At 42.4% G+C, this 12,921-nt stretch overlaps 1 protein-coding gene across 1 annotated transcript in view; it reads left to right on the plus strand.

Moving 5' to 3' along the window:
- Positions 1-12,921, plus strand: part of reln (reelin) — a 360,124-nt gene that overhangs the window by 320,040 nt on the left and 27,163 nt on the right. Inside the window, 11 exon segments of the mRNA XM_034176269.1 lie at positions 145-218; positions 220-314; positions 1,284-1,424; positions 2,422-2,599; positions 5,066-5,259; positions 5,477-5,727; positions 5,843-5,997; positions 9,328-9,542; positions 9,687-9,864; positions 9,995-10,170; positions 10,258-10,364. Of these exon segments, the coding sequence (XP_034032160.1) occupies positions 145-218; positions 220-314; positions 1,284-1,424; positions 2,422-2,599; positions 5,066-5,259; positions 5,477-5,727; positions 5,843-5,997; positions 9,328-9,542; positions 9,687-9,864; positions 9,995-10,170; positions 10,258-10,364 (1,764 nt within the window).

The raw sequence follows: 12,921 nt of genomic DNA on the forward strand, positions 1-12,921 counted from the left end.
CTCTCTGCACCCGACCCCCATGGCCCCCTCTGCAGGTGGTGAACCCACAGGAGACGAAAACCACCAATGATAAGATCCTGTTGATGATGTTGGCAGTTGAAAGGTGCATACTGTTAATAATCTGTTTGCCTCCTCTTTGTATAGCTGTAGAGCTGGAGTATTCTCTAGATCTGGGTCTGACATGGCAGCCTGTGGTCAGGGATTGCCTGCCTACCAGCCCCTGACTGCTCTTCATACACTCTGCAGAGGCTTCTGGTTTCTGACACTTTTAACAAGTGGGGCCGCATCACTCTACCCATCCCATCATATGCCAGGTTACTGCTCCTTGTACTTGACTCAGACACATGGGCTTGGATACCTCAAAACAAATCTTGATTTTGAAATATATCACCTTTGAATATGCGTACAGGACAAAATTTGACATCAAGGACAATAAAAAGAATAATATATAATGGTTTAGAAAAAGCCTGAAGTCTTGATGCAGGCGTCTCTGTATTAACACAGTTAGAACTTTAGTAGCGTGTTGCCCATATAAATTAGAAACACCTGTAAGCAGGTGCTTTTAATTTGACAAAAAAAAGAGGGTGGCAGAAGACATTAAAACCACTACACATTTCACTCATGGTACCAACATGAGACTTAACTCACTCATGGTAACAGCAACACAACACTTGACTAAACTGACTAAACCCATTGAACTACAAAAACACAACAAATCAATAAAACTAACAACACTGTTGAACTAACATGAACCACAACAACAACATTTAAAACCTCAAAACCCCAAACTCGCATAGTGCATTGCAGCATAATGTCCATTGTTTACTGGTTAGCTAAAATTGCCAATTTCTCTAAAAATATTTGTCCTATGAACTTTCTGTTTTTGCAGCGTTCATCGTTGACCCAAAATATAGAAGTATACCAAATGGCAAATGTCAGCTCTCCACGTTTTTTGTGTGATCAAAGCCATACACATGCACACACATAGGCCACCTGGCTACTATAAGATAGATAGGTAGGTAGGTAGGTAGGTAGGTAGGTAGGTAGGTAGGTAGGTAGGTAGGTAGGTAGGTAGGTAGGTAGGTAGGTAGATAGATAGATAGATAGATAGATAGATAGATAGATAGATAGATAGATAGATAGATAGATAGATAGATAGATAGATAGATAGATAGATAGATAGATAGATAGATAGATAGATAGATAGATAGATAGATAGATGGCATGATTTTGTTTGTAATGACATATTACATAACAACTGAGTTTTTAATATGTGTTTGTAGGTCTCCAGCTACAAGGTTCCGTTGGTACCAACAGGCTCCATTTGACAAGCAGCAGACCTGGGCTTTAGATAACCTCTATATTGGAGATGGCTGTCCAGATATGTGCTCTGGGCATGGACGTTGTCAACAGAGCTCCTGTGTGTAAGTTATGGCATTATCATTTTCATATAGCAACATTTTTGCCATACAGTGAGTGTCTGGAGTTACCATTGCAATGTTTCTGTTTCTGACTTTCAAGTTTTGAGTTTGGTCTGTGAGGTATGACTGCTGTTCCAGACTACAACCTGAACCATGTACAGCTGATTTTTGGTCTGAGTCAATCCAGTTTAAGCTGTGCCATGGTGTGGTTTGTTTACAGTGTGAAATAATTGTGTGTATGATTCAGAGTTATGGACCAATTGCAGGAAGTTCGAGCAAATTAGGATGTCGTCATGTTACTGGTGTCTCTCAAAATAGAATTGTTGTGGCTCAGTGAATTATTTTCATCATTCTATAATCCAGCACACAAGTGCCTCAGTGTTGAGGACCCCAATGGCTGGAGAAGGCCAAAGGGATTAATTATTACTTTTGAAAGGCGGGGGCAAACTGGTGGTCAATGTGGGTGATTCCCATCCAGGAACCAAGGCAGTTCCACAGTGTGGTGGATGTGGCAAAATGCAGCAACAGCACATCTGACTCTTGCACTCCTTTCCTGCCTGCAATGACAGAAATTTACTTGGCAAATTGAATCTCTTCTTAAATACTGCACAAGAAGTTTATGTTGCTAGCAGTAATACTGTAATAATGCTATTACAGTGACAAAAAAAATGAGGTGAAATGAACCTGCATGCATTTTCCTGTATTGATTCAAATGGAATTGACAACACACTGACAGCAGAAACACATTCATATACAAATCAATCAACTGCAAGTACAGGCAACTACAGTTCATATGGGAGAGGACAGCAGGAGGTGTGCATGTGTGTGTAAACTATTTGCACAATTGTAATGAAGCAACAACAACAAAACCCCCTGGAGGTGGAAATTGTTTGTAACAAGGTTTATTCTTCCTGACTTCAAACTGTTCACTTTGATGGACTTGAGGGACAGCTTGTCTTCAAATTGGATCATTTGGAACTAACTCCAATGTGCCATCCAGGTGTGACCCAGAATGGGGTGGAGAGTACTGCGATGAGCCCGTGGTTCCATTGCCCTCCCAGCTGAAGGACAGCTTCAGCCGAGCTCCATCGCTCAGCCACTGGCACATACTGACGGGTGGGAAACTCAGTACAGTGTGCGGGGCTGTGGCCTCTGGAGCAGCTCTGCACTTCAGTGGGGTAAGTAAGCAGGATCCCTCATCATCATTCTTTTTTCTATTGTGGGTCTAACACACACTTGTGGTAGGTAGGAATTTAATAAACAAGATCAGAGTGTCTGAAATACATAGGACCAAATATTAATGTCCTGAATAAAAAGCCCACAGAGCAAGTAGCCATCTTCCCTTTGAAAATGTGCAGGTGGGTTTCCGTAAGTGCTTTAAGAAGTGATGTAATTAGAAATTAAGGGTGCATTTTCCTGTGATCACAGGCAATTCAGGAATGAATTTTGGACATTTGGAACCGATAAATGCTATATTTTTATTAACAAGTTGAGATGGTCCCACCAAAGACAGTCTAAAATGCCGACACTGCCTCCAGGTGGACAACAGGAGGAGTGACACTCCTCTTGTGGGTCAGGACTGTGTTCAGTCTGTCTTGTGTTGGACAGTAATTGGTTTTTGAGTTGGTACAAATACAACCCCAATTCCAATGAAGTTGGGACATTGTGTAAAATGTAAATAAAAACAGAATACGATTTGCAAATCCTCTTCAACCTGTATTCAACTGAATACAGCACAAAGACAAGATATTTAATGTTCAAACTGATAAACTTTATTGTTTTTGTGCAAATATCTGCTCATTTTGAAATGGATGCCTGCAACACATTCAAAAAAGCTGGGACAGTGGTATGTTTACCACTGTGGTACATCACCTTTCCTTCTAACAACACTCAATAAGCGTTTGGGAACTGAGGACACTAATTGTTGAAGCTTTGTAAGGTGGAATTCTTTTCCATTCTTGCTTGATGTACAACTTCAGTTGTTCAACAGTCTGGGGTCTCCGTTGTCATATTTGTGCTTCATAATGCGCCACACATTTTCAACAGGCGACAGGTCTGGACTCCAGGCAAGCCAGTCTAGTACCCGCACTCTTTTACTACGAAGCCACACTGTTGTAACATGTGCAGATTGTGACTTGGCATTGTCTTGCTGAAATAAGCAGGAACGTCCCTGAAAAAGATGCTGCTTGGATGACACCATGTGTTGCTCCAAAACCTGGATGTACCTTTCAGCATTGATGGTGCCATCACAGATGTGTAAGTTTCCCAAGCCATGGGCACTAACATACCCCCATACCATCACAGATGCTGGTTTTTGAACTTTGTGCTGGTACCAATCTGGATGGTCTTTTTCCTGTTTTGTCCGGAGGACACGTCATCCATGATTTCCAAAAACAATTTGAAATGTGGACTCATCAGACCAAAGCACACTTTTCCACTGTGCATCTGTCCATTTCAAATGAGCTCAGGCCCAGAGAAGGTGGCAGCATTTCTGGATGTTGTTGATGTATGGCTTTCGCTTTGCATGGTAGACTTTTAACTTGCACTTGTAGATGTATCAACGAACTGCTTTACTTGACAATGGTTTTCTGAAGTGTTCCTGAGCCCACGCAGTAAGAACCTTGACAGAATAATGTCGGTTGTTAATGCAGTGCCGCCTGAGGGATCGAAGGTCACGGGCATTCAGTGTTGATTTTCGGCCTTGCCACTTACGTGTAGAAAGTTCTCTAGATTCTCTGAATCTTTTGATTATATTATGGACTGTAGATGATGGAATCCCTAAATTCCTTGCAACTGAACATTGAGAAACATTGTTCTTAAACTGTTGGACTATTTTTTCACGCAGTTGTTCACAAAGTGGTGATCCTCACCCCATCTTTGCTTGTGAACGGTTGAGACCTTTGGGGATGCTCCTTTTATACCCAGTCATGACACTCACCTGTTTCCAATTACGTGTTCTTTGAGTATTCATCAACTTTCCCAGTCTTTTGTTGCCCCGTCCCAACTTTTTTGAAATGTGCGGCAGGTTTCCATTTCAAAATGAGCAAATATTTGCACAAAAACAAAAAAAGTCTATCAGTTTGAACATTAAATATCTTGTCTTTGTGGTGTATTCAATTGAATATAGGTTGAGAGGATTTGCAAAACAATGTATTCTGTTTTCACACAATGTCCCAACTTCATTGGAGTTGGGGTTGTAATTTGTGTGGCATCTTATTGTTTTGTAAATTGTACAAAACACCTGAAGCATTTCCTGCGTTTTATTGTAAAAAGTTGTATATAACTTTGATATATACAACAAAGATGTGACTTTCTCCTCTGAAAAATATGGTAATTTGTTCAAATTTACCTTTAATCTATAGTCAGGTCCATAGGTAGTAGGATAGTGGCAAAGGTTTTAGAATTTTGTCTGTCCACCACCACAATTTACTTGAAATGAAACAATTAGGATGTGCACAGGGTCTGGTGCATGGGTCGTTTACGATAAAGGTGCATGTATACGTATTGTTACGAAATTTGAAAAAGAAATGTGTTAAATTTCATTACTGAACCACCAAGCCATTGCACATCTTGCCTAAAAATATTTAGGAACCCCTGTTGTGTACATTACTCGTGTGTGTGTGTGTGTGTGTGTATTTTCACAGAGTTGCAGCCGGCAGTTGGTGACAGTTGACCTGAACCTGACCAATGCTGAGTTCATCCAGTTCTACTTCATGTATGGCTGCATGATCCCGCCAAGCACCCGTAACCAGGGCGTGCTTCTGGAGTACAGTTTGAATGGAGGAATCAACTGGCATCTCCTGACTGAGATCTTTTACGATTTGTACACAAAGCCTGGGTAGGTTCATTAGCTCATACAGTTAAAGCATATAATGAAGTTTTGATGCAGTTATTCAATGAATGCAGTTATTTTAGGCACTGCTGTGCGTAGGTTACAACAGATATATTAAATGATTTAAACCAAATCTGCCAAGTGAAGCTGCTTTATTATATTACATTTTCATTTATTCTTCTTTATTTTCTCTGACCTGTCTGGATATTGTGTTTGTGTTCAGGTTTGTAAATGTGCTGCTGCCCCCTGCTGCCCGCCAGGAAGGTGTGCGTGTGCGCTGGTGGCAGCCACAGCATGAGGGGGCAGACCACAGCGACTGGGCACTGGATAATATCTTGATAGCAGGATCAGATCCGCGGGCACAGATCTCTGACACATTTGGAGGGGTGGCATTACCAAACCATGAAAGAACACCTGCTGATGGGACATCAGGAAGGATTGGTCAAGTGAGCGAGCAGGAAGAAACCCCCATAGGTACAAGATGAAATCAGTTGAACAATATACATACATACATTGTTATTGGGCTGCAACACAGTCTCTCAACCATATAACCATCTGTCTTTTTTATTCGCCTTGGTGACTTGCACAGTGAGCAGTCATTGGTTGTTCTCAGAGGACTGCTCAGTACAACGCTTCTGCAGCTCTCCTGATGGGGTGATGGTGTGTGGCAATGCTGATGGGAGGGAGGTGTACGCAGTGACACACGATATCATTCCAGACAAGGGCTGGGTTATGCAATTCAAGGTAACTAATGAAATTAAAAATCTGATATAATTAGCTTAAACCATTTTAATTTTGTTAATTCAAGCATTAAAAGTTCATTTTAGTACAATTTACTTGATGATTTGTGTTAGATTATCTCACATGACCGAATTATGTACACTGTAAAACTCAATGAGTTAGTTGAACACAAGCCATTTGAGGAAACTGATGCCTTAAACCATTTGAGTTTGCCAACTTAAATAAAATACACTCTTCAACTGCTTTTCCGGGTTCGGGTCGCGGGGGCAACAGCTCCAGTAGAGGACCCCAGACGTCCCTTTCCCATGCCACATTAACCACCTCTGACTGGGGATCCCGAGGCGTTCCCAGGCCAGTGTGGAGATATAATCTCTCCACCTAGTCCTGGGTCTTCCCCAGGGTCTCCTCCCTGATGGACGTGCCTTGAACACCTCCCTTGGGAGATGCCCAGGAGGCATCCTTACCAGATGCCCAAACTACCTCAGCTGGCTCCTTTCAACGCGAAGGAGCAGCGACTCTACTCCGAGCTCCCCACGGATGACCGAACTTCTCACCCTATCTCTAAGGGAAACACCAGCCACCCCCCTGAGGAAGCCCATTTCGGCCACTTGTACCCGCAGTCGAGTTCTTTTGGTCATGACGCAACACTCATGACCATAGGTGAGTGTAGGAACGAAGATTGACCAGTAGATCGAGAGCTTCGCCTTTTGGCTCAGCTCCCTTTTCGTCACAACAGTACGGTAGAGCGAATGCAATACCGCCCCTGCTGCGCCGATTCTCAGGCCAATCTCATGCTCCATCGTCTCCTCACTCGTGAACAAGACCCCGAGGTACTTGAACTCCTTCACTTGGGGCAAGGCCGTATTCCCTACCCGGAGTAGGCAATCCATCGGTTTCCTGCTGAGAACATTGGCCTCAGATTTAGAGGTGCTGATCCTCATCCCAGCTGCTTCAAACTTGGCTGCAAACGATCCAGTGAGTGTTGGAGGTCACTGGCCGATGAAGCCAACAGGACCACATCATCTGCAAAAAAGCAGTGATGAGACTCTGAGCCCACCAAACTGGAAACCCTCCTCCCCCCGACTACGCCTCAATATCCTGTCCATGAATATCACAAACAGGACTGGTGACAAGGCACAGCCCTGGTGGAGGCCAACCTTCCCTGAAATGAGTCCGACTTACTGCTGAGCACCCGAACACAGCTCTCACTTTGCGAGTACAGAGATTGGATGGCCCTGAGAAGGGACCCCCTCACTCCATACTCCCGCAGCACCTCCCACAGTATCTCCCGGGGCACCCGATCATACGCCTTCTCCAAGTCCACAAAACACATGTAGACAGGGTGGGCACACTCCCAGACACCCTCTAGGATCCTTGTGAGAGTAAAGAGCTGGTCGGTTGTTCCGCGACCAGGACGGAACCCACATTGTTCCTCTTCAATCCGACGTTCAGCTATCGGCTGAACTCTCCTTTCCAGCACCCTGGAGTAGACTTTACCACTTTAAATAAAATAATTTTCACAAATTTAATTGTTAAAGTTTTAGTAACTTAACAATTTATAGTTAATTAAACTTATGTAAATCTAGTTTATGTTTTTCAATAAAAATTGGCAAATAAATTTCTGCCTAAAAAAGTTGCATTACATTTTGGATTAGATTTTTTTGATGCATTCTTTGGTTTACTTGTTGACTCTGCATTGTGTTGTTATGACTCTGCCCATTCATTCCCCTCGGGACACGAACTCATGATCTCCGGTATGGAAGTGGGACTCTCTAACCAGAAGGCTAAAACCCAGGACTCTGGCCTTGTGACCAGAGAATTCTTTTGAGCTGTTGGGAGTGAGATTTACTAACTACATATGCGCAGCGACACCTGCTGGCCTCCATTACATAAACGCAATTAAAATGAGTGAATGGAATGCACTGGAAATACATCACCAACAGTTAAACTTGAATTGCACTTAAAGGAACTGAGTTGTTATGACAACAATTTATTTTTGAGTTAGTTTAATTAATGGAAATGAGTGACTATAACTTTTTTCAAAGTTTGAGTTACATTAACTTAATTATTGTATTAAAATGGAGTGTTTGGTTTAACAGTGTAATTATTCAAAGTATGTTGCATTCATTCACAGAATTCTTCAAGGAATATAAAATTGTAAATATTAAATTTATACAATTAAATTTACATCAGTATCATCTAACGTGCAATCCAGTCTCTATGTGACCAAAGTAAGGAGCTGTGCCTGCATTCACAGCCTTAGATCAGAACTGCTCCTGGTGGGTGTAGGATTTGCCAGGGCTGCCCCTTGTAACCGGTCCTGTTCGTGATGTTTATGAACCGGATTTCAAGGAGCAGTCAGGGACCAGAGGGTGTCCAGTTTGGTGACCTCAGAGTTGCATCTATAGTTTTTGTGGATGATGTGGTTCTGCTGGCTTCCAGTGTGCACTGAGCAGGTTTGAGGCCAAGTGTGAAGCGACTGGGATGAGAATCAGCACCTCCAAATCTGAGACCATGGTCCTCTGTCGGAAAAGGGTGAATTGTCCCCTCAGGGTCAGGGGAGAGTTATTAAGAGTTTAAGTATCTCAGGGTCTTGTTCACGAGTGAGGATAAGTTGGAGCATGAGATCAATAGATGGATTGGGGTGGCATCTGTTGGTTTGCAGATACTGTACTGGACCATTGTGGTAAAGAAGGAGCTGAGTCAGAAGGTGAGACTCTCAATTTACCATTTGATGTATGCTCCTATCTTCACCTATGGTCATGAACTTTCGGTAACGACCGAAAGAATACAGCAGAAATGACATTCCTCTGTTGGGTATCTGGCCTTACATTCCTACACAGGGTAAGAAGCTCAACTAAGCAGCAGGGACTTGGAGTAGAGCCACTGCTTTTTCACACCAAAAGCAGCCAGTTGAGGTGATTTGGGGATGTGGTGAAGATGCTCCCTGGTCATCTCCCTGTTGAGGTCTTAAAGGCACATCCAACTGAGAGGAGCCCCGGGGAAAACCCAGGACAAACTGGAGGGATTATATTTCCCAGCTGCGTTGGGAACACCTTGGACTTATCCAAGGATAGGGAAGTGCAGGGATGAGCTGCTTAGTCTGCTGCCACTGTGACCCAGACATGGACTGAATGAATAAACTCAAATGATTGAAGGCAAACATTTACCTCAAGCCTTTTGAACTGATACATTAGATTTTACCACATAAAAAAGCACCTTTATTTGTCATGTAGCTACGGTGTGTAGCACATTCATAGCTATTTTACTCTTTGTAAAAAGATATTCGATCTGTCTTCCCTATGAAAGTTATTTTATTTGCTTTGTTTATAGATTGCAGTCGGCTGCAGTGTGCCGGAGCGCCATGCAGACCGGCAGGTCCACATTCAGTATTCAGTGGACTTTGGAGTGACTTGGAAATATCTGGTGCCTCAGTGCCTCCCCGCAGACCCCCGATGTGGTGGTCAGGTGTCCCAGCCTTCAGTCTTCTTCCCCGCCATAGGCTGGAAGAGGGCAGTCTACCCTCTGCCTGACAGCCTTGCTGACACGTGAGTCGTTCCAAAACTGCACATGCTCAGTTTAACAAACACTTTTAACAGTTCTGTGTATTACTGGACAGTGTGTTGTTACGATTGAAACATTTTGTCACTTGACTTTTCCTTGCCATGTTTTTTTTTTTTTTTGCCCCTTAGTGCGGTGCGGTTCCGGTTTTATCAGCAGCACTCTGACATTCAGTGGGGTGTGGAGAACTTTTACATCGGACCAGCATGTAAAAGCCACTGTGGGGGACACGGGGACTGTCTGGATCAGCGCTGTCTCTGTGACCCGGGGTTCACTGGACCAAACTGCTATGCCAGCTCTGCCCTCAAAGTACACTGACCCATGCAGTATTTTAATATGAATTTGAGGTTGTGGACAATAATAGCATCAGAATATAAGAGTGGAAACAATTTTAGATATTCCTTGATTCAGAAATGAGCATTTTTTTTTTTATCTCTAGGCCTCTCTAAAGGAGCGTTTTGACTGGGAAGGAGCAGCTGGCCCTCAGTGGCAGGTGCTGGAGGGGGGTCGGCCCTGCACAGACTGTGGTGTATTGGTAGAGGGGATGGCTCTGTACTTTGGAGGGGCTGATGCCAGACAGGCCGTCACAGCTGACCTGGATCTTCGAGGAGCCAAGTCAGTAGTCCGCCTACATTAACGACAGTGAAATTTTTTTTTGTCTTGTAATCCTGTGTGTTACAACGTCCATGTTTCTGTGATTAGATTTGTGGAGTACTGGGCCAGGATAGGAAGTGAAGACAACATGACCATGTGTCACCGCCCAACATGTCGCAAAGAGGGAGTCCTGCTGGACTACTCTACTGATGGAGGTGCATTCATTAAACGGAATACACTTGGCATTGCCCATTTATTCAAAGGGTTTACATGTGCAGTATGAGACAAAAGTAAGTCCTATATTGGCCTTGACGCCCATTGGTGCCAGTTCCCAGATAGAGTACCATGAAGCAGATAAGAGTTTACGATTCCCACTGGATAAGAAACCAGCTCTTCACAGGTTTACTTCTCCAGCCAAGGCTGGTTCACATTTACAGCTGGGTAGACTGGTACAATGCATGAGAAGTGTCTCATCCAAGGACACAGAGAGGTACACACCAGGAATCAATCCCGGGTCTACATATCTCCTACCCCACTGAACTACCTGCTGTGTTCCAGAGGATATTTTATGTAACATTATGATAGCATTAGCCAAGAATATCACAGTTTCACTGCATTATATTTCTACACACCTCTGTAGATGCAGGAGGTTTTTTTTTTCAGTGTTGCGTATTCATTCTTCGCCCTTCTTTTTCTCTCTTTCTGTCCACATAGCCATCGTTTTTATTAACTTGTTTCTCCGGTGATGACATTGCACCAAATTAATCACTGACATTTGACAGCCTTGATTCAAAGTAGTATGCCACACACTTGGGATTTTTACCAACTGTGATTTTGAAAACAATTTCAATTCAATTTATTTTTATTTATATAGCGCCAAATCACAACAAAGTTGCCTCAAGGCGCTTCACACAAGTAAGGTCTAACTTTACCAACCCCCAGAGCAAGCACACAAGCGACAGTGGTGAAGAAAAACTCCCTGTGATGATTTGAGGAAGAAACCTCAAGCAGCCCAGACTCAAAGGGGCGACCCTCTGCTTGGGCCGTGCTACCAACATATTCGACAATACAAATACACAGGAAATTTTGGGAGTGCATGCTGGTGTACAGGACGGGAGGCCTGCAGAAAAAGACACCCACGTCAAGATGGAGCCGCACCTCAAACAGAGAGAAGAAAACAGAATCAGGCGTCAGAAAGACGACAGATACGGTTTGTTAGCATTAAGCAACAAGACAAAACAAAAGACAAAACCAAACAACATGCAGCATATAAAAAAAGAAAAAGAAATGTGCATTGTCATTCTGAAACTGAAAGAAAGAGGCCTGAAAATAAATGAGACAAAGACAGGAGAATATTGTGGAACAAAAAACATCTGTTGAATGGAAGAAATGCGAAATCCTGGCAGCCTACTAGATAAATCACATATTCAACAACAACTAGAGCACCGCGCTCATAGAGCAAAACCCTCCGCCAACACTAGTTTCCAATTTCACAAATTTTTACCTTGGAAAAACATTTTTGAGGTGAAAGTCTGTTAGAAGTGACTTTTCATAAGCTAAATTAGATGTGATCAAGTGTCAGGAGTATGTACTTAGATAATTCACTTGAATCTAAGTTTTTTTTTTTTTTTGTGGTGTTATCAGGTTTTTTCAACTTTTTAGATTTCTGAGTGCTTTTTTGAGGTTATTTTCACAGAACATTGGTTATCTCTGCTATGCACAATTTGTCATTGCTTTTTGGCGCTTGGTTTCTGACTGTAACTGGAAGATAATAGGCCTAAAATTGGAACCTCCATCCAATTTTGGTGGTGTAGGTAAATCCATAACAGAAAAATAACAGAGACTGAAGCATTTTTGATTGAGATATAATGCAAAATGTACACCAAATGGGCTTTTCATTAGTAAATTCAAATGTCCACAAAATCTGCAATCCAGATCAGATCCGGACCAAACTTTGTCAGGTGATATTGAGGGCTGGTCTGCACCTCACTTTCAAATATGAGAGTGATTGGGGTACATTTGATTAAGATATCATGTAAAATATACATAAAATAGCGTTTTCAGTGTTAAATTGAAATGGCCACAAAATCTGTAATCTGGATCTGATCCAGATCAAACTTTGTCAGTCAATAAAGGATACCATCCTACACAATGCTTTCAAATATGAAGGAAATTTTATTTATTTATTTTTTTGACAGAGTTATGATTTTTTGAAAATTTGCTCAATGTTAAAGGACAGGGATTTTTCCAATTTTCCAAGATTTTTCCTGACTTTGACCTATGACCTTAAAAATTGAATCAGTTCCTGCCTATCATGATATGACTCCTCTGTTAAAAATAAATAAATAAATAAAAATCATAACGATACGAGTGGGTTACAGGCTGTTCACAAACAGTCAGACAAACAAAACACGTGTGAAAACATAACCTCTACCCAACTTCATTGGTGGAGGTAAATAAAGTTGAACAACAAAATGTTTAGCGTTTGGTGGAATATTTTTGAAATGTTGGACTTCATGGTTTTCCTCTGAGCACCCTCCCTCTGATCACAGCAGCTTCTAGGCTTGAATCCAACATCTGTAGAGGAAAAAGAACAGGAAAGGTGGGGAGAAGCCCTTCTAATGGCTGTGTATGAGGAAACTCTTCAGACACAGTGGAGAAGTGTTCTCAAATGTGATGTTCTAGTCTATTTTGCTATTGCATCATTAACTTTCCCCGTCCCTGCCCTGTCGCCTTCGTGTGGAAAGTGTCTTCCTTTATAACCTGGAACTG

Source organism: Thalassophryne amazonica, chromosome 8, assembly GCF_902500255.1.
Source record: "Thalassophryne amazonica chromosome 8, fThaAma1.1, whole genome shotgun sequence".
In the NCBI taxonomy this organism is placed as follows: domain Eukaryota; kingdom Metazoa; phylum Chordata; class Actinopteri; order Batrachoidiformes; family Batrachoididae; genus Thalassophryne; species Thalassophryne amazonica.